Raw genomic sequence first — 22,032 nt, forward strand, 5'->3', positions numbered from 1 at the left:
TGATTACGTGCTTTAATTTAGATGTTATGCTCAGATTATAAAAGAGTGTGCAGAACACGACGTAATGAAAGTGGCAATAATGGAGAGACGTTTGGAAATGGTTACATAAAAAGCCGGACGGCGAAATTTAGTTCAGTGAGGAGGCCATGTAATTAATTTAAGCAAAACTTTCTGCCGCCATTTACTGCTGACATGTAATAATAGCGCCAAAACACATAACTAAAGGTATTAATAAAAAAAATATGTATTTGATTTTTTTAAAGAGCAGAATAAGTTAACAATTAAGAGTAAAACTTGACACATTAAATTGTCAGTATCATTGTTTTATTCCATTTGTGGTAAAAATGTACATCTATGATTAACCTTGTCATTGTAAAGTAGTTTACGTGGGAATAGCTTTTTAAATCGTTATAATAATACAGGCAATAAAGGAAAGGTGATAAACAGGGAGAATAGAAATAAGGAAGCAGAGACCCCTGCTGGCAGCTACTGGAATTTCCAGCTGCAAATGGCACGTTTATTCCATGTATAATCACTAATACAGAAATAAGAGACGAACGTGTTTAAAAGGCTAGCGAGAGAACAGTTTGGCAAAAACCTACCATGAGTGTATATTATTACGCTTTACTGTTAAAATCATCAGTTAAACTTTTATTTATCTTGACTCTTCAATTGTAATGTTTACAAAAAATCCTATAATAAAAATAGTGGTAGTGCAAATAGGACCTATTCGAGTAATAATCAATCACACTTATCAAGTATTCACACAAAAATACCAAAAACGGAATGCAAAACCAAAGGAAAACGACTACGATTACTGCGTTCGTGAGTCTAGTTTATTGACTAATTCAGGTTGCTTTTATAAGAACACTTATCAAAAACCACACAGTGGAAAGCATTACTGTTACAGCAAAAGGACTAAAAGACTTTGGCACTTATGTTCGCCTGCTTTGCCATCAATATTTCCGGATGGTACTGCAATTAAGAATAAATACCATAAACACATACACGACCTTACTTCGTAGTAGGTGGCGGCCCTTCGCTAGTGAAACACAAGTCAGCCCTTGAGAAAACGCATCGTATGGATGTGCACGATAAAACACCGCTTTAACACAGCGTAGCAGGTAAGATTAAGACTTTCCCAACGCGCCTTGCAGCGCGTATCTCATAAAGTGCGGCGCTGCCCAGCGTTACGGTGAAAATATATCCTGCAAGACGCCTTTAAAAAAAACCCACACAAGGCATTTTTAGACAGGTTAATGATTCCCACCGCCATCCATGAGGTCGTAGGTTTTAAGTGAAAACGAATCACAGTGACAAGAACCCCGTTTAATGCGCATAATTTTAATACCCAAATTTAAATTAAATATATTTATAATATGGCTATAGATGGTATTGCTGACCAAGCTTCAGCTCACCTGCAGTAGGATGCGTATAAAAGGATCCATTTTTTTGTCCTCACCAATAATTTTACACATTTGTGAAGCTTGCTAACTCTACGCGTTATTCTGTAAAAGTTGTGAACGAGCCGGAAGGGAGGCAGTCTGCGGTCCCCCGTTCCCGCGCGCTGCGCAGCACGTTGATATGGGGTGTAAGACTGCCCACCACCGTGACATCTGAGCCAGACGACACCCCGGTGCCCGTTCTGCAGGCGCAACATGAGGTATACTGGACAGGTCCTTTATAATAGTGAAAACTAGAATCATAAGTGAAACTCAGGCCCCGCCCACAGAACGCGGCGTGCCTAGTGCGCCTATGTTGTGTAAAGCCAATTAAGACCGCCGTTCCCATCCCTCACACTCACATGATTAAACAAAAAGTGCCCGATGTTCAAGTACACGATACGTATGAACGCTGCGGTTCACCGCACTGGCCCCATGTTAGAACACGAACTAATACAGTACCAGTCCACCATTACCCCGAAACCGTCTGCAGCCGCCACTGCAGCAGCCGCCTCATTTTGGCATTTTAAGTGGAGAAGCGCTCCATGGCTAAGAAATGTAGCTCGTGTAACCCTAACCACCCCAACTCAGGTCCCACCTTTGTTATTCTTAGCTGACATTAGGCTAATTAGCATCCCTACATAACTGTAGCAAATCCCCTTGCATGTACAGATCCCCCCCCCATTATTTTATATATTATTTCATGATTTCAGCTACTATAACAGTACGGGATAAACCGAGTTCAACAAGAGTCCAACTTCCCAGTGTCTTTTATCCTCTTAGGACACATCAGTAACTTAGTCTTTGTCCAGACGTTACAAGCTCTCAAATAGGGGGGCTGCGAGTCTGCCTCCCCCAGCACAGCATGTTGGGAAAACCTAACCCATTGGTCAGCACTTCAGGGTGTGGTGTGGTGCCTTCCAGAACGTCAGGGGCTGCTCTGAGAGTCGGTGTGGGACGAGCACGCCGTGGACTGGGGGCCGGCCCCGCTGGCCTGCTTGTCCATGTGCGGGGGGAGGTCTGACAGATGGCATTGGCTGCTGGGGCTTCTTACTTCCCCATCCTCTTCTTCCTCCTCGCCCGGTTCCAGCAGCAGCTGGATGGTGGCGTCTTTGTCCTCTCCGCTCAGCAGCTCCCCACCCCCGGATAAACGGATCTTGATATTGACCCCAAGCGGCTGGCTCACCTTTTCTGCAAGGGAAAGAAGATGCTATAGAGATCACCACATTCCCACCATCTGCCAGCATATCACCCCCTACAGGACTCCACCACAAAGTACAGGGCTAAAACAAAAAGGATTACATAAGGAATCCATCCACCTTCCAACCATTTATCCAGGACAGAACAGCAGGGGGTGTGGAGTTTATCCCAAGCAGCACATGGCACAAGGTGGGGGAACGCCATGGATGGGGCAATAAGTCACTCAAATTTCATTTAAGAGGCTCAGCCGTCTGCAAGGAGTGGAAAGTCAGGAGGACTCCAAGGGCTGCTGAGTGACAGCGTCATAAAAAAATTGGAACTGGATTAGTCTGGGTGGGGGCTCAATATATGCTTTCATAGGGCAAAATCTCTAGTGTCACCCCTGCTAACCAAGATAGGTGGATAGAAGATGGAAGGATGGATAAGCTGACTTATCCAAAGTTTCTTGCTAAGGCCAAAACTGGGAAAAATGCAGGGGTGGAAAGTTGAGGTCCATAAAGTACAAATCCAGACCAAGGTTTTGTTTCTACCAGCCAGTTGAGCATAAAGAGTCAGTCAGAGACTTATTTAGCTGGTCGAAACAAGACCATGGTCTGGATTTGCACTTTCTAAACGTTTTCTAAAAACTTTCCACCTCTGGAAAAATGAAATCATTCCGGTTTTCAGGAACTATGCGCATCGCTTAAGGATACTCCAACGGGGCCTGTACACATCACAGGAAAGTAACAGCCCAAAAACATGACACACGCTGTTTTTTTTTTTAATTAGCACAGGAAGTGGAGGGGGTTCCAGTGGCTTTGCTGCAGCACCTCGGCCCAGCTGCCGGTCCCGGGGTAGCAGCAGCACGTCCACGTTGCGGTGCTCCTCCAGGGCGGCGCTCAGAACGGCCCCCTCGCGGCTGAACAGGAAGACCAGCGGTATGGTGATGTCTGCCACGGAGCCCCCGTCACCCACCATCTGGAAAAGGGGCGTTTCCTCACTGCTGCTCCCCTCCCGGTGGTCTGGTGGGATGGGGCTGGGATCAGTCACCCCAAAACTGAGCAGTTTCCTTTTCATCACTTATAATTTAATGAGTTGGGGGGTGGGGGCGTCTCTCACCAATGAAGACGACCCCAATGGCGCCCGCTTCCTGCAGCCTCCGGGCCTTGGACGCAAACATGCAGTCCCCACGCAGCGCCACGGCAATATTACTCCGCAGCTCCTCTGCATTCTCAATGGGCCCACACGCGCTGTAGGGGGCGCTCTTTACTATGCTGCCCTTCACCTGCCACAGCAGACACAAGGGGGAGTGCGAAGCGTGTGAGCTGAGAGACGCCCGACATGTGCCGCAGCCCAGATGACGACTTTCCCAGAGATTACAAAAGAATAAAAAGTCGATGCCTGTAATCCGATACTGGCCCTTTTCAATCTGCCATAGCTATTTGGGGCATGAGCTGTGCGAAGGACGTCTAACGTACAATATTGAGATCTGGTTACAACCACTCCAACAGAGATCGCCACATTATGGGGCGACCCGAAGGGGTCAGAGCCGGCGTACCCCATGCTCCTGCTTTGTGAGGTCCATCCCGAACTTGGCCGGCCCGGCCATCAGCACCGTCCTGCCCAGGAAAGGTGGGGAGATCAGCTGCACGATCAGCGGCACCACTTCCTCCTCCTCCGTGGCCTGGCTCACCTCTGCTATCAGCTTGACTGTGTACGTGCCCTTGGGCCCCGCGGCATCCTGGGAATTGGCAGGGAATATAACACAATAAATATGTGGGGAGGCGACGGGTGGTTAATTGAAAGGGTTACTGCAAGAAGGATCCATCAGCCATGTGAACATCCAGATCTCACAAGGCATCCTTCTACTTCTGGGCCCCCTCCAGCTCACCGCCAAGACCCCCGCGTTGCTGAGGCCGGCCGCCACGTCATGCAGCTTGGCGAGAGAGATGCCCATGCTCCTGAAGAACTCCACGGACTCCATGCCGCTGTCGTGCAAAGGCAGCTCGATGCCCCTGTGGTGTATGGAGGACAGGGCGTCCATAAGCACTGATCGATCAGGCTCCACTGTCAAACGGACGAAGGGACGGGGGTGTTACCTGATGGGCGTGGCATGGTGATGCACCCTGCCCACCCCCGTGAGGTACTTGTATCCGTCCCGGATGGTCCTGGCGAATGACGGGTTGTTGGGGAAGAGGGTCTGGGTGCTGGGACAGGAGTAGGTGAACAGGTCCTCTGCTGTCGGGGATTCCTGCACCTAGAACACAGGAGGGGTGTCGGCACGTTTTAGAAAGGCTGCGGGTTCGAATGACCCAGTGTATGTACGCCTGTATAAAAGGACCAACATGAGTGTGCCTGGACTAAAAGCAGGTGACAGCCGAGTAAAAACACCGATGGTGAGGAAGACAGCAGATCTCTATCCAACTGAAAGAGAGTGCAGGAGTCAGGGACATTGCAAAACCTTCTTTAAATGTCACGCCCTTCCTAACAGGGCTGACCCAAGTTGTTTACAATTTGAGAGTAATGTTGGGAACAATGTCCTAACTTAGGTACAAGCAAGGAGAGAACAGAAAGCCCCCAAACTGGCTGCATTCGATACCCCTGGAAAACTTTTGTGCTTTGTGATGCCAACAACTTTTTTCAGATTAGGACTTCAGTGAAATCAAGGCCCAGCTTGGGAAGACAGTATGGAACATACCATTCTGTTGTCTTGGCAGGGGGGTTGTGTGCTGGACAAGGACATGGGCAAAAGGTGAGCCTCCGTGGTGAATATGTAGTCGTCGATGTCGAACGGTAGCTGACTCTTCTCCGAGAACAAGAGGTACAGGTACTTGAACATCTCCGCCAGGAAGAAGGAATCCATTCTGTAAACACAAGCAGAAACCCCCCCGCTTCAAGTGACTATTTGGATAGACCCTGCCCCAATGCAGTCACCACAGCCTTCCCTCACTGGGACAATACAAGCATATTTGTCCTGCCCAGTCTCTCAAGCACCGGACTGGAGAAGCTTTCATTGGATTGAGAAGGTTCCTGTATTTCTCAAGATCTCCTCCCTCTCAGCTGGGCTTTGTTTGGTCAGAAGGACACCAGTCCCAAACAATAGTCAAAGAGCCTCAAATTATACTACAATGTCAGCCCATCTGGAAAAACTGGTTTGGGGAAGCGGAGAACTTAAATACGACCAGCAGCGGTCCAGGGCCGTTTCTCTGTTACCTGTCCTCATGGGTCCCAGTCCGGACATCCTGCATGGCGGCAAATCCGCAAGGCACTCGGGTGTGAGTGTTGAGCTTCTCTACGATGGACTGGCCCACCTTCAGGTAGTAGGGGTCCCCTGTGGCCTGATAGGGAAGCATAATGGGGAACTTAACAGGCAAACTATGCCACCTACTGGTGCAGTATAGTGGTTAAATAAGGACACAAAAAAGTAGGAAATTACTGGGATAACAGCCCTGTAAGTTCACATTAAATGTGGCTATTTGCTAAGTACACACCATAGGCCTACATCCTGGAGCTGATTCCAAGCAGCATGAAGCTGGGGTATACCCTGGCCAGGATACCAGTGAATCACAGGGCACTCACACGCACACACTGACACACAGTCAAAAACCACAAGCATGTTTTTGAACTATGAGAGGAAATCCACACAATTCTACATTACTACATGTGCCTTTGTTTGTCAACAAGACTGAGATCAGATCAAGGGGTAATTAGGGGTAGGAATACAGGGTTTGATGACCAGACCAAATGCATGCAAACACTCAAATTCACATCCCATCAGCACAGGCCACGAACTCAGTACCTTGTATAGGAAGTAGGTGCTCTCTGCGAACTCAGGACGCAGCAGGTGCTGACCCCAATGAACTTTGAACTCGGTGGTGAACGCCTAGAGAGATAGCCAATCAGAGATTCAGACTCAAACAGCCTGACCCTGGATCACAGGGCAGTGCGGACTGCGAGCCCCACCACAGACCAGTCACCTCCGGTAAGAACTTGTGCTGCTGCGTCACTTGGTAGAGCATCTCGTGTGTCTCGATGGCCGGCTTCAGATCTCCTCTCAGCACCTGGGAACGAGGAGGAGTTTTCTGCGGGTCACCATGAGAGGACTGCCGCGGGGGTTACCCCAAGTCACGAAACAGAGGATGGATACCCACTCAGTGATCTTTCAGCCAACCAAATTTGGAGGTCAATAGTTCAAGGTCAAGATTTGGAGGTCAAGATTTTATTTACATTAGCCGTTACCAGGGTGGTGTTCCACGAAGGAGGATTTCTTGCTTAGCTGGATAACTTCTTGGATTTAAGGTAATCTGGGCTAAATGTAACAAAACAAAAGATGAAGTCCATTTAGCTCAGACCACTTTAAATCTGAGAAGCTATCCGGCTAAGCAAGGAATCCTTCTCTGTGGATTACTCCCCCAGGTCTACTCTGTTAGGTGGCTTTTACAACAAGAAAGAAGTAAGGGCCCTTAGGGGAGGACCGAGAAAGGAAGGGCCGGGAGCCTGACCTGCAGCCCGGGGAAGAAAGCCAGCAGGGAATCCATCCAGCCACGCACGCTCACGGTGGGGTTGTGCATGTGTACGTTGAGCAGCAGTGGTGGCTGGCTTATGTACTTCATGATGGCGCTGTAGTGCTGTGAGGACATAGCGGCAGGTGAGTACACTCGCATGCGGGACGCGACCCTCTTCTTCACCCTGCCTGATCCGCTTCCCCGAGTTGCTCTCACGGAGAACCACACCATGGCTGATTCTAAACCGCACCAAATCATTCAATTTCACTGCTGAACCATCAAGGTCAAGCTTCTATATAAAAAAAATCCACATTTACATTTATATAAAAAATATAATAAAGTTGACCTATCACAAAGCGAGGAACATCTACATTCCTAAATATAGCAAACGTCTTTCCTTCCTTGAAGTAACGCATTTTTCAAACCATTCCCGTTGATTAACACTGCAGAATAACCAGACATGGAATTATGAAAATACGGTTCGACAGGGACACAACAGATGAATGTTTTGCGTGTGAACAAGGGTAATCCGGCAGAGCGGGGCGGGACCCGTACCGCGTTGAACCTCTCCAGGTAGACGTTATCTCCCAGCAAAACGTAGGCCTTCATCAGGTACTCGTAGTACGAGTCGATACCAGCCCCCACACCGCTATCTGTGAGGGAAGCGCAGGGAGAGTCAGTGTCCATGGCTTAACACAGGATACCGAAATGCATCAAGGGGCAATAACCAAAAAAAAAAAAAAAAAAAACGACAGGCAGGCAGAGATGAGCAAAGGCACCGCGGGGGAGGAGAAAGGCAGGTTCCTCACCCCTGCGCACCCAGTCCCCATTGTGGATGTTGATGACGGTGCCCACGAGGTCACTTCCTCTCTGCCTCTTGTCCCAGAGCACGTCCAGTGCCTTCCTGGCATGTTCCTGCGATGGCAGAGACCTGGCCATCAGCCCCATACATGCATGCGTGCTCAGTCCTGCCCTCAGATGGGGAAGCTGACGCTCTGTGAGAAAACAGCCCCCCCCCCACTGCGCGACAGCAAAACAAGGCTTTCGTCACCCGTCTCCGAGACAGACATGTCTCCTAACCCTAACCCTGAGACATTAGCTCATGCCTCGAACCGCTAAATGCACATGCCAGACAGCACTTACTCACCCATATTTTTATCAGGATTTTAAAACTGGGACTGCGAGCACAGTTCTTTCATGGTAATATTCAGCCAAGAACACTTTGCCTATAAATCACTTTGAATCGAGTCCCGGGATCTCAAGGCTCGCACCTCGAACACGGTGTCCCCCGACAGCCGGCTCAGTGCCGCAAACTCCAGGATCATCGTTCCTGCGCATGCCGTGCAGGTGTCTGACTCGGTGCCGGTGCGTGACAGTGGATTCAGGACCCCATAGCGCAGGTTCACCTGGGGAGATATTCGGAAGAGTCGGGTTAGCGCGCATGCTCCGCTCAGGACAGCTGCGGGTGGACAAGTTCAGGAGAGGCAGCTGCAAGTGGTGCCGGCAAGGCCGTGGGTACCCGGGGGTAAGGCAGCCCGCTGGTGGTGTTGAATGCGGGCAGCAGTCGGTGACCCAGCTCCTTGGCCATGTGCAGCAGCTCATCCCTGTACCACTGCATCCGCTCCCCCTGCCCACGCAGCAGCTCGGCCATCACGTGCGCCCCCAACAGGCCTCTGCAGAAACAGCAAGCCTAAGAGCTCAAAGTCAAGGCGCGACGTAAATAAATCAATTCAGGAAAATAAAAGTGGGTCAGCCGAGCCTACCCCAGCACCCGGATGTTGGTCTCGAACACAGACACGACGATGTCGTTATCTAGCCTGACGTCCTTCACCGCCATCTTCACTGCTTCTTCAAACTCCTCCAGCTTGTTCAGCACCTGCCATGCGCCAACAAATACCAAGGGGGTTAAACACACCGCAACGCAACGTAACATCTCCAAAGAGACGTATCCAGAGGCCAAACGACTTAACTCTCAAGCCCCACCTCCACCCTGACACCCAGCCCCAGAGGCTTCATGGTGGGGCACTTTCATTATTATCTGGATGAATTTTCACAATGTATTGCAGCACTGTTCAAGATTGCATGCGTACTTCATAGCAGAAACAAACGAGCAGCAATCTCGGACCATAAGGTACTGCAGAGATTCCGAGACAACTTACCACAAGAGTGTCCAAGGTGTCAATCAGCGTGAGAGAGAACCTCGAGAAGAAAGGACGCACACAGTAAGTGATTCTCTCTTCTTCTTTTTTAAATTCAGTAAAACATCTAACTGTGTACTATTGTGCAAGTTCAGCAAACCTAGCAAACTTGCGTATCTGGCTGCTTGGACAAATAAACCCACTGAATAAATTCTGATAAGGTCTGTGGAAAGTATGTGAAGATATAGGAATGGATAGATGAAGTAACAATGTGGAAGGGTAAGGTCATGCATAAGCGTGAGGCTGAAATAAAGAGTCAGAGGTCAAAGTTCAGGACAGGGGTGTGTCGGGCTGCTAGCGGGGTACTGGGAACTCCATGACTGGACTGCTGATGTTAAAACTGTCTGAAAGTGGCTGAAGCAAACTAATTTTTCCAGAGATACGAGTATCAACACACAAAATAAACGAATAAGTTCACGAGTTCAGTCCCAAGTTGGAGCAAACTCCTCCCATCAGAGGCCCGAGTCACCCCTGGGCCCAGGGGGGGGGGGCATTCGGTAGGAAAACATTAGTGGATTTTATGGAGCCGTGCGCAGCATGCAGCTGCTTACACGGTCGTCTCACCTTCTCATGGCGGCAACCCCCTCCCTCCCCCAGAGGACACGTGTCAGACTCACTTGCCCAGCGAGTCGTCGATGTCTCCACGGGGGGGCTCCAGCCCCCTCACGCGACCCCTGCAGCTGAGGGGCATCAGCTCATCAGCGGGGTAGGCATATTTCTGGGGAGGCCATTAGTGGAGGAGGGGGGGTCAGACAGGACAACACAGTAAGAATAAGAAGCACTATCATTAATGGTAAAAACAAGTCAAAGAAATACTGTGATTCTACATTATTACACACCCCCCCCCCAAGAAGTGTGATCATCTGTCAGTTTAATTGAAAGAATTAACACATCAGCATGTCGTCCTGGAATTAATCTGCATGAAACTCAAGGTCACATATAAACTTTAAAAGAACTCATGCTTTCACATCCCAGAGACGATGATTCGCTATGTGATCGTTAACACAGACATTTGAGCGTAGGTACGATGGGAGGGACGGAATGGGAGAGCTGGCTGTGACTGGAGGAGGAGGAGGGAGAGATCCACTCACCATGTAGCTGCCGTACGCGTGGTCAAACATTTCCAAGATCTGGTCCCTGTAAAAGAGGGTGGGAACAGTCCATGTGTTACTGAACAACGGCACGCTACAGTAGCCTCATGGATCTCCTTACATAAAGAAAGAACAGAACCAGTCGACCAGATTGGGTCAAGATCACTGAAATCAGCATGGAGCCGACTATCGACTGGCCTTACATGCTACCAGACACAAAAACAAGAATTTCATCCACCCATCTTCTGAAACCACGTGTCCTATTCAGAGTCACAGGAGATCTGGAGCCTATCCCAGAGGCTACAGACGTAAGGCAAGGAACAACCCAGGATGGGATGCCAGCCCATCACAGAAAACACACACACACACACACACACACACACACACACACACACACACACACACACACACACACACACACACACACACACACACACACTCACTCATGGTAGAGACTCGAACCCTGGTGAGGGGCAATCGCACTAACCACTACTCTGCCCCAATAAGTTCAAAAACAGTGGAATTTTCTTTTATAATAAGGCGAGTATACAGAGCTTGGCTATCATGGCACTACATGACTCTGCTGTTTTGGTTAATACAGTAATTACATTCCCTCGTCATTCATCGTCGAGCATTTCTGCCCCGTGTCCAACCTCCAGAACAAAAGGATCACTGTAAAGTCAACAGCAGGTGCACACTGGTTTCATTCCGCCCTGCAAGGGCCTGAAATTACTGATCCGTACTTCTCTTTTGGACTGGAAAGAGATATGTGACAGAGGAAAGGAAAGAGACCAGACGTAGAAAAAGCACAGGCCCCTTATACAGAGAGCCGAGCTGGCCACTCCCCACTCCGAGTCCATTTTCTTCATGCCTCAATTTTTATTGCGGAATAGAGATCTAGTGTCCACAGTCTCTATATCTGTAACCCAAATCATGCAGATCTCAAGTGCACAGATGGGACTTTGCTGTTGCACGCTGAGAAACATACTTAACACAGAACCCTGAGGTGCTGAACTTGGACAACTTGAAGAAAAATTCTTGCAGGTGTGAATGTTTAAAAATCTGAGTAATCATAAGTTATGAAAGGCGGCATGAGTGAGGCCACATTCATAAAAATAAGCATTGCATCATAATCTAGGACTGTCTGGTCAAGGCTCGTGTTGCAGAACCAGCTTCTACACAGGAATATTCTCTATCAACAAGTGTACATCGCAGAGCTACTCAGCTATCAGTGACATAGATGCCATGAGACAGAGTGCTGACATGCAAAATTACATCGCACATGTACATCTACAGTCCTCTGTGGCTTGGGTGCAAAACACTGCATTGTATTCTGGGATTTCAACAAACAAATTTGCACATCAGACACCATGGTGTATAACACAGGCGCACCTCAGGGGGCTGTGCCATCACCTTTTCTGTTCATGCTCTACACCTCAAAGATCTTTCACTTGCACAAGTCTTCAGATGACTCTGCTGTTGTGGCAGATAATAACGAACAGGAGTCAGAGACCAGGGGTGTGATGACTGAGCGGTGCAGGCTAAATCCCCCCAAGACATCAATCTCCATCAAGGGATCAGAAACGGATTCAATACAGGACGACAAGTGCTTGGGAGTGCCTCTGATCAGCAAGCTGGACTGGGTTTGAGACACCGAGGCTATGTATAAAAAAAGCCAGAGCCGATTCTATTTCCGGAAGAGGCTTCAGTCATTTAACACCTGTAACAAGACACTGCAGATTTTCTCCCACTCTGTAGCATCCAATGTTGTCTTCTACACTTCAGTGTGTTGGGGCAGCAGAATGAAAGCAGCAGACACCAACAATCTAAACAAACTCATCAGGAGGATTGGCTCAGTGCTGGGAATTGAGCTGGACTCCCTGGTGACTGCAGCTGATGAAAGGATTCTGTGCAAACTTGCTGGCATCCTGGACAGCACCTCCCACCCTCCGCACTGCGCCCTGAACAGCTACCGAAGCTCCATCAAGGAGGCTCCACTGAGCACGACAAGAGACCCTCCTCCTTGTGGCCAGGGAGACCTGGGCCGCTAAACTCTCAGTGCTTTCCGGACATCTTCTGTTTTTAATAGTATATACTACAGGTGAAACACACACAAAATTCATGGTACTAACCTCGCCTTTTGGTGCATGGTTTGATGCAATTTTGGTACAGCAGGGAAAAGAATTTTTGAGATTGTTATTAAAAACTGCAAACACAGTCGAATTTAGGTTCCGCCTGTTCATTTGTTTCATTGCGCGTCCCAAACCAGGACGGTACATGATGAATGTATATTGTTACAGCCCAAGTATTTATTAATTGTCCATTTCAATATTTTAACAGCTATCCTGAATTTTTGCACATTATATGACACCCTTTTTACATACTTGGCACATGCACATTCCCACTTCACATGCTTAGTCTCTTCACCCTTTTGTCTTTATACTTGCATTATATTGGCTTTTTAATACACTTACATTGTACGTACATTCCTTATTGTATTTTATATTATACCACATTTCTTGTATTATTCTGTATTTATTTCAGGTATTTTTAAGTTCTGTTGTTTAATCCTGCGCAGTGAAAACTAAGACTTGGCACAATTTCCCATGGGATAAAAAAAAAGTTCTCTTATGACCACCAACACAGAAAAATAACTGGCTTCTACTCAGCAAAGTCAGGATATGGGCTACGGTGTTCTCAAATATAAGCAAAACTTAGACACTGCACCAGACATTTAAAATGGGAAGGCAAGCTTCTTTATCAGGACAGTCCTGCCATAACTCATCAAAACTCCGCCACAGCCCCAACCTCACCATGAACAGAACGGCACCAGACAACCTCATGCTTTACTAGGTGCACCAGATGGTGACCCAATCTCCCTGGGGTCAAGTACTATGGCGCTCGAGTGTTCGGAATTAGGCGAACTGTTTATGAGGCAGCATGTTCCCTCTAGGGAACAGTGGGTGGAAGTGTGAGGCTCACCTCTTGTTACACTGGGCACGCATTTAATGGGTACTATGTTGCATTGTGCTGACACCGATTTGCGTCACATCTGCCTCAGGTTCCTGAGGGACAAACAAGGCATGGTGCAGGAAGTGGGGGAGAACAGAGCCCACAGCATGGGACCTGTAGCACAGCAAGATAATGAACCAGATTCAAGTCCATTAGCTTTTAGGTACCAGTGGTAGAAAGGGGAATAACTACCTTTGTGCTACGAATAATTTGCTCTGTGAAGGAAAAACGCAGTGAAGCTGAATGGACATCAAATAAACGCCTCTTGATTAACAATAAAAAGTTAACAGGTTAATTACGACAAGGAGCCCATTCAGCCTCATTCTGTTTGAATATGTGATGTCTAATCTGAACCTACACTACTAAAAAGCTTATTCACGCCCTAGATTTTAAACCGGTTAAAGATATTTGTTGTCCCGGTCAGAATGGACCTTGTCATTTCTCTGCAAGAATTAAAACACTGACGATGACCTCTGCCTTCAGTAACAATACTGCTAGATCTTCTAAGACGTGCCTGCATGCACATCACTGAAAGTCACCACGGGCATTTCCTGGGTTACTCAGCAACATACTCCAATCTTTTCATACACAAGACACACAAACCATCGGCTTCTGAGCCAAGAAGGACTAGGTCAGTATCTCTAGAGCCAGTACAGGATAAGCCGAGAAAGTTACAAGGATCTTCACTCAGAACTGGTACTACTACAGCATATACACTAGTGGCAAAACTGTGGAAACACTTCCAATTTTTAGACACTGCAGAACTTTACTCCAGTTACTTATTAATCCAATGTATGATATTTGTAAACATTGCTTATAAACATTACCGCCAATATTTGCATAGCAATGCTTAAAGCCTAATGCCAAAAACATTAAGCGTTTCCACAATTTTGGTCAGCAGTGTATATCCTGTCGATATATGGCATCCTGGATTAATGCAACACAAACAAGGAACTCTGAAATTCCCTAACCAAACAAACAAATCTACATTCTACCATGCAATGAGAAGGTAATTTTCACCCAGACACCCAGCTCATAGATTTAACCCAGCTCTTCTGACACATATATGTAATTTGAGTTCCCTTACCAAAAGGGAATGGATAAACACAAAATTAAATAACCACAAATATCTACAAAGGGAGCAGGCAGGACAACCCCACACTTTCATTTTGTCATGGTGGTGGGGCAAAAATTACAGTTTTTTGTTGCATCTCCTCCGGCCTGACCAGAGGCCATTTCATAGACAATATGCCATGTGAGATGGGGAAAAAAAACTTGCGGCCACTATCTGAGGTTTCTGACAAAACAACATCATGCAATAAACAAACACAGCAACTACATTAAGTGAGTATTTACTGGAAATGGCACAATGCCAGTTACAAAAGCGACCAAGAAATACATAAGGAAGCCGGTGGGATTTGACGGAACCACCGACTCGTGTAGGAATATATCAAGAAGGGCATGTTTGTCACGGCTGTTAAATCCCGTATACTGAGAGGTAACCCAGGATGTCCCACCTGATTTTGGTCTTCTCCACCGCCGTCATCGCCCGACACCCGTTCCCGATCAGCCAGAAGAGGAGGCTGAAGGCGGCGAGCATTTCCCACTTTATCCCCATGGCAATGATATGGGTGCCCCCTACCAATACCCCCTGGCTGGGACACCCCTTCTACAATATACAACTTTCTAACCCGAGGTTTAAAACGCCTTCCACCCTGTCGGCCGTACGTCCCACGCCTCCGCAAATGTCAATATCAAAACGCTCCTTCAGAAGTATTTCAAAAGGTCGCGTTAATTATAGAAAAGGGTTTTATTAAAAAGAAAAAACGACAAGTGGCGAAATTCATCGGCGATCCAGCACCGTGTACGCACATACAGTGTAGGGGGGAGCCGTTTTCAGCCCTAGACTAAATGCTAAGCGATTTGCAATACATTTTAAATAAGCAGGGACCTTAAGTAATATAAAAGGTAGTGTTGGCGAGCTTAAATAGGGGAGCTTTGTTTATACACGGAGGGGAGCGTTAATGGCTGACACCGGGCCTGCACCGCACTTTGCACGGCTAGGCTAGGCAGCTAACAAGGTGTCAAAGAGCACAATAATAAACACCGCAATATGTCTGAAAACGTGCTTATAGCGTAAACATGTAGACAAATATGAAAATACCAAATAAAAACTTAAATGGAAAATGCCTGTAGACTACCGGCCACCACCGTTAGCGACCTACTCCGTACCGGGGGGCTCCAGCGTGCTAATGCTAATGCTAATGCTATAGTCTCCCTCAAATGTACAGACGCCTCCCCGGGTGTCTCGGCGGCCGCGGAGCCGAGCTGCCCTCTTCGTGCGCCGCTTTTCCGTCCGCTCCCGTAGCGCAAGGCAAACCTCGCCAGCACTCCATCCTTGGCCCCGGTCCCGGCCTGCTAGCCGCGTTAGCCCGACAAAATAAACGCCATCCAGCCCAAAACCCCGTTTCTAACACTACCGCCAAGCGCCCCAAGAGACAGTCCCATCTGGGTCTTGCACCGACCCGGGGACTCTGAGAGCCCTCGCCCCCTGAGCTTTTATAATTTTGGTGTTAACCGATTAGCTTTCGCTAACTTCCGGTGCGGTGCAGCAGACCCGAGTACAGAGAAACACCCTTCCGCTCTCATTGGATCTTTCACTGTTCTAACACAGGCGTGCAGGACGGCTTGTAGCCGTCGTTTGACAGGTTACGTTGAACGAAGGTGTCGGTGAGCTAGAGACTTACATCATAATTTCCTTGATTGTACGTGTCGGCCTTATACTATGCTCCATTGGCAGATTAATGTGGATTCATGTCAAAATCAAATCAAATAAACAGTGCCCTAAATTATAGGATTAAAACAAGATCTTTAACCAGAATAGTTACATTGAGAAAGTGTCTTTTCAAGTCAGCTGTCGCCAAGAAAAGACATAACCAAGTATAAAACAAAACATACAGCATTAATAAACCAGATACAAAATCAGAATAAAGAAAAAAACAATAGGGTTATGGCAAAAACATTCACAGTAATAAATTAAAAGGTTTCCAGCAGTGTTTAAAATCAGAAAGTGAAATAAATGAATGAACGCAGCGTATTTTTGAAACGTATAAAGCATTACTGCAATTTAAAAACTGATATTCATTCTTTTAAATAAGTTCTTGCATGGACATGGTTATGCAAAACACTGATATAATAACTTAGCAAGTGTATGTTAAAACTACGTTTCCCATAAGGCTGTGCGACAAGCCACGGCGTCATGTGATAACGGTTTTCGCCCCTGTATCTGGGAACGTCGTTCTGAAACGTTAACCGTGCTGCTAAAGGATTTGTCCGCTGTCCGAGTAGACAGCGGTTTATTACGGCTGTCCCGTGTGAGCCGATAGTAGAGGCACCGTTGGGTCTGGGGTACATCGAAACGCCGAACGTTACACTGAAGAGTTTATCTGTACATAGCGTGAAACATGAACATGTCTGTAAGTCATCTCTCGGTTTGTTATTCATTTTCATTCAGCGTCAAATTATATGTTCTCTCATTACAAGTTTGGAATAGTTTTGTTTGGATCATGTCAATATGCATGTATACACATCATTTGTTTGTTAGTGTACTTTTTCATGCTGTATAAATAATTTGCAAAAAAAGACAGAGCAATGCGCAATATCCTTAATCCGCAAGCGTGTAGAAAACCGCATACAGTGTTCCTGTATTATTGTCAGGGTACAAAGGTGTAGCTATGAAATCTTAACGTTTCCTTTTACTGCATTTGGGAAAATCTAACGTTGTAACGACGAACACCGCATTAATACAATAATCATGACACTTTAGAATTATTTTCATGCTTTTTACATTTATCTTACTGATCATAATCTGAAATTGGAGTCGAAATCACGAAAGGCATAACTGAATATTTAACAGAAGAACTGCAGAGAAGACAATTACATAAACTGAATAGAGAAACTCAGAGAAAAAAAATTGGCACCGATACCTTGACATGCACCCAATGTTTGGAAATGGATGGAGTATAACTTGTCCCAAATAAAACGCATGTCTGAGAAAACGTTCGCACTACTCGACAGCTAGATACTGTATATGTACATTTTTGTATGTAAATAAACGCAGCACCTTAAGTAAATAGTCATTCTCACATGACTGGAACATGGTAGTTAGCATTTTACTTCCTGTATCTCTTGGAAAAATGAACTAAATGCGAGAATGGTGCTGAGATTAATCCTAGACTGCTGTGCAAGGCTACTGTTTAAGATATTTTATTTAGGTCTATCCAAGTGTGATTTTAACATATTCAATAGGATTTCTTCAAAGTAACCAAGGTTAAACAGTCGTTAATTAGAAATCATGGAAGTGACATATCGTCCAGTGGAACCTATGGGTTTTAGAATGAAGCTTACAGGGAAATGACCCGCTTGCTTGATATTTCGCTCGGAACCGGACCTGGGCTGAGTTTCCCGAAGCCTTTTTAACGTCTTATGTTGAAAGACAGAATTTAGGAATGACGAAGGCTTCGGGAAACTTACCCCAGATCCAGCATGCTGCCCGCTATGGAAGGATTATTTAGTGATGAGTCTCTAAGTTTCTAGGGAAATATTGAATTTGTCGGGTAACATGTTTTCCAGCTGAACCGAAATTCAAACATTCTTTAGTACTTTATCTTGCGTATAGATATCTATGAAATTAATGTCTAATCACGGCAGGCGATTACATCAAGCTGACTTATAAAGGCTGATCTCCGCTCTTTTTAATCAGAAGGTGCCGGGCGCATCGGAGCATATCGTCGTGGTGTATCGTAGTTGTTCGGAGCAGCGGCACTGCAGTTCAGCACTGTGATAATCGCCCATTTTCTGCACGCTTGACAGGAGCTATGGGCTTTTGTTTTTCGGTGCGTGTGATTTACGCCTCAGCTGAAATCGAAAACGCCGAGTACGGCGTTGTTTAAGCTTTAGGGACAATCTGATCAAATAAACACAACAGAACGCTGTCAACCGCAAGGAAACGAGATTGACTGGTTCGGGAACAGGGCGTCTTCTGATTATGAGTCTCGGTCGGTCTATGCAGGTGACGGGGAGACGGCGTGACCTGAGACGGGTACGGCGGTTCGGGGAGGGGGGTTGGGGTATGAGACGTGGCCTGAAGGGTTGGGGATCGGCGAAGTAGGAAAGTAGGACAGGTCCAATCGTGTATAATAGAAATGGACAGAAACACATGAACAGAATGGCTGTAGTTTTGTACTCATTCATGTTCCAGTACAGAAAGTACTGGACACCTCCCCCCGCCCATACAGACACACACACACACACACACACACACACACACACACACACACCACATCATTACCACCATATCCAAACGTGACTTCAGTGTTCTCTTCTCTCCTTCTCCACTCACCCCGCACCCCCTTACAGATGCATTTTGTGGACTCAAGTAGCGTCACACTGCTTTTCAAGTTCTGGGACGTGCGTGGACCTGCTGGTAAGGTAACACTCAGACCCGCGTGTTTCTTGGTAGACCGAAACGATCGGACATTGTTCATTACTTGTCACACACACATCAGGATGCAGTACACTTAAAGACTGGAGTAACTAGACCAAAAAATAATAGATCTTCAGATTTAAGTCCAGTCTTGGTTGTCAGTTCCATACATAATGGTAATAGAATAGAATTGCCATTCTACAGGTAGCGATGTACGATGAAATTTAATGGTTTCATATCTCATCATGCTCTCCTATGAGACACACACAAGTGAGGCTAAAGTTTGGGGTCAGAGCCTTGGGTTAGGGGCTTTGCTCACGCTGCTCGCCAGGTGATTTGAACCAGCAACCCTCCGGACACTGGCACAGACCTTCAAACCACCCCCCACAGATCATAAGCTATTCTATTTAACCTCAAATGAAGCAAGAATCAGTTTTCATCATATCGGTCATTCTGTTTAAATTCAACTAATGGCCTTTGTTGTTTATCTTTTTTTATTTGCTACTCATGCTGTAAAAGGCCTTATATCCATCCATCCATCCATCCATCCATTTTCCAAACCGCTTATCCTACTGGGTCGCGCGGGGTCCGGAGCTTATCCCGACAGCAATGGGCACGAGGCAGGGAACAACCCAAGATGGGGGGCCAGCCCATCGCAGGGCACACTCACACACCATTCACTCTCACATGCACACCTACGGGCAATTTTAGCAACTCCAATTAGCCTCAGCATGTTTTTGGACTGTAGGGGGAAACCGGAGTACCCGGAGAAAACCCCACAACGACATGGGGAGAACATGCAAACTCCACACACATGTAACCCAGGTGGAGACTTGAACCCGGGGGCCTTATATCTTAAAGGGAAAAAAAATTCAAAAATATTCCTGTGCTCTCGATAGTATGTGTAATGCACATGCCAAGTTTCATCAAATCCAAAATGGCACTGCAAAAACTCTTTTTGGAAATTTGTTGAATTAAAATGGAATGATCCATACACAGTAAGCGCCCTTAGAGCAGTGAGGATGCATTTTGTATGATGTGGATGAAGTTGCAGCACTGTACAGTTGAGAACATGCTCCCCTGTATCTCACCTGCAGGCATGGTCCTGTCCGTCTTCGTGGTGCTCCTGCTGACCGTGTTCTACGAGCTGCTCAAAGTGCTGAAGGTCTGGCTGGGGGAGCAGGCAGCTCCCACTCCATCACTGCGGCACCCCCCGGAGGCCCTGGGCAGCAGCGATGCCCTGGCAAGCAGCCCGTCTGAATCCTCTCTGGGCAGCACAGTGCAGGAGAAACCTGCCAAAAAAAAGTATGTGGCAGGGTGCCCCGTGTGGTCATTTCGGTTAATGCATGACCACAAATGGTGTTTACCATATTTTTCCTGTCAAATGACTTGCAGTATTGATCTTTAGCACCTTGATAAAAACAGATATTCAAGAAGCAATTTGGACTAAGCACCACATTCATATGTATTAACAGTGTTCATTCTTTAGCCACTACTCCCCCTGCTGGCCCTGTATATATTTACACAATCCCTGCAGTCTGCTTAACGGGTCTTCTTCCTCTGCAGGTGGCTACAGCACAGCCTGCAGACTGCCATCCATGTTATCCACGTCACTCTGGGCTACATGCTGATGCTGTGCGTCATGTCCTACAACGTGTGGATCTTCTTGGGAGTCATCGCCGGCTCTATTATTGGCTACTTCGTGGCGTTCCCTCTGTTTTCCCGATGTTCATAAAGGAGTAGGATACTGCAGGGATTTTTCGCACTAAACGTTTCGAGAGGCCGGAGAAGGTGGTGTTTTCATTCTGGTCACCAGAGCAGCTGCCTGCTGGCGATCAACTGACCTGCACTTTTAACAGAAGCCGATTCATGTGTGGCGAAATAACCCTCCAACTTCCTGTGGCCAGTTTTCTGCGTGTGCGGTCTCCTGTCTGACATTACAGTGATGGGCAAATGGTGGTTTTGAGTGAAGCTTTCTTTCCTTATTCTGTAATGTCGGGTTTACATTCAAATGGCGATATTCAAAAGATCAAACCAGGTCAGAAACCAACAACGGCAGGCGATTGGTCAGCCACGGCATATCTTTTTACAGTGAAAGTTTGTGATTGGTGGGGACGTCTGTAGGCGTTCGTCACGTTACGTGTCAGGTCTTTGGCTGTAGCTCAGAAGCGTAATATAGCCAAGGTCAGAGGGTGCAACACGGACGTAGTGTGTGTGCATGAGAGACAACTTCAATTAGCAGTCTCCACTTCTGTGCCTTGCTAGCTAGAATGCTAACTCCTCCCACTGCTTACAATCATTTCAGGAAAACACAGACTGTTAACCATACTGTGCAGAAGAACGGATTGCAAGTTGGTGTGAAACTCAGATACGTGGACAGCCTTGACAGGAACCTCCCTCAATGGCTCCTTCACCCCTAAATGTTGAAAATTCAGTGTCTGCTGCTAGTTATCAGGTGGTTGTTTAATCAATTTATGCCAATTAGTTTTTAATAATTGGACCAGGGGGGTGTTTTATGTGAACTAATTATAACATTTTAATATCAATCTCTAAAAATGGGTTTGGAAGTGATTTTATTAGACTTTAAAGATCTTGCACCAGCCTACAAAGTGTGTGTGTGTGTGTGTGTGTGTGTGGGGGGGGCTGCTTCTGCCCCAATGACCAATATGGTTCTGCTAGTCACTTTTGTAAATGTGGTTCTGTTGCTGCTCAGCTGACTGAGGAGTTCTCTGCCTGCTGTCCTTCCAACAAAGGATGTCGCAGGCGTCCTGCTCTCTGCAGACCTTCCATTGTTAGAAACTTTTCAACATTGTTACCCGTCCAGCAAAGCATATTACAAAACTGCTAAAGATGACACCCTGCAGATTGTGTGGTTATATTTGACATCCAATAAACTAAAAAGATCTAATTTTTGGGGTTTATACAAACATAGAAAGTTGTTTTCACTTCCGTTTTTCTTGCGGTCAGAAACACATGCCTTGAAGGGGAAAGACAATCAAATATTGTTTGCCCACATTACACAAGGTCAAATTCCAGTTTGTCTCAAGAATTATAAGACTCGGCCCTGGTGTCATGTGAGTCGGCGACTCAGAACGAGGACCCCCCCCCCCCCCCCCCCCC

At 46.8% G+C, this 22,032-nt stretch overlaps 2 protein-coding genes and 1 long non-coding RNA gene across 3 annotated transcripts; 2 read left to right on the plus strand and 1 right to left on the minus strand.

Annotated features, from left to right (window-relative positions):
- Positions 1–480: 480 nt before the first annotated feature.
- si:ch211-282j22.3 (ER degradation-enhancing alpha-mannosidase-like protein 3) lies at positions 481–16,133 on the minus strand. Its single transcript, XM_049019813.1, has 20 exons — positions 14,945–16,133; positions 10,416–10,461; positions 9,942–10,042; positions 9,286–9,325; positions 8,890–9,002; positions 8,646–8,799; positions 8,398–8,532; positions 7,936–8,041; positions 7,682–7,779; positions 7,124–7,249; positions 6,599–6,682; positions 6,421–6,504; positions 5,835–5,959; positions 5,320–5,485; positions 4,721–4,878; positions 4,513–4,636; positions 4,180–4,362; positions 3,741–3,906; positions 3,452–3,643; positions 481–2,633 (listed from the first exon to the last, which is right to left on the minus strand). Exons 1-20 carry the CDS (start codon positions 15,043–15,045, stop codon positions 2,371–2,373), a joined length of 2,565 nt encoding a protein of 854 aa, XP_048875770.1. The 5' UTR covers positions 15,046–16,133; the 3' UTR covers positions 481–2,370.
- LOC125746144 (uncharacterized) lies at positions 9,031–12,638 on the plus strand. The gene is made up of 2 exons (XR_007398860.1): positions 9,031–9,348; positions 12,201–12,638. It is a non-coding gene; the product is annotated as an uncharacterized LOC125746144 (long non-coding RNA).
- Positions 16,134–16,683: 550 nt separating the features above from the next.
- On the plus strand, positions 16,684–21,847 carry slc31a2 (solute carrier family 31 member 2). Its single transcript, XM_049021047.1, has 4 exons — positions 16,684–16,903; positions 18,846–18,912; positions 20,010–20,217; positions 20,479–21,847. The coding sequence occupies exons 1-4, from the start codon at positions 16,892–16,894 to the stop codon at positions 20,645–20,647; spliced, it is 456 nt and encodes a 151-aa protein (XP_048877004.1). The 5' UTR covers positions 16,684–16,891; the 3' UTR covers positions 20,648–21,847.
- The last annotated feature ends 185 nt before the right edge of the window (positions 21,848–22,032 follow it).

The sequence above is a fragment of the Brienomyrus brachyistius genome, chromosome 7 (assembly GCF_023856365.1).
Source record: "Brienomyrus brachyistius isolate T26 chromosome 7, BBRACH_0.4, whole genome shotgun sequence".
Classification (NCBI taxonomy): Eukaryota; Metazoa; Chordata; class Actinopteri; order Osteoglossiformes; family Mormyridae; genus Brienomyrus; species Brienomyrus brachyistius.

Coding starts and splice junctions, on each gene's coding strand:
- si:ch211-282j22.3 (XM_049019813.1), bottom strand. CDS start 15,045: ATGGGGATAAAGTGGGAAATGCTCGCCGCCTTCAGCCTCCTCTTCTGG. Junction 8,533..8,645: donor GCGGGCTGCCTTACCCCCGG/GTACCCACGGCC, acceptor ATATCTCCCCAG/GTGAACCTGCGCTATGGGGT. Junction 3,644..3,740: donor CATTGGGGTCGTCTTCATTG/GTGAGAGACGCC, acceptor CCATCCCACCAG/ACCACCGGGAGGGGAGCAGC.
- slc31a2 (XM_049021047.1), top strand. Junction 18,913..20,009: donor GGACGTGCGTGGACCTGCTG/GTAAGGTAACAC, acceptor TCTCACCTGCAG/GCATGGTCCTGTCCGTCTTC. Junction 20,218..20,478: donor GAGAAACCTGCCAAAAAAAA/GTATGTGGCAGG, acceptor CTTCCTCTGCAG/GTGGCTACAGCACAGCCTGC.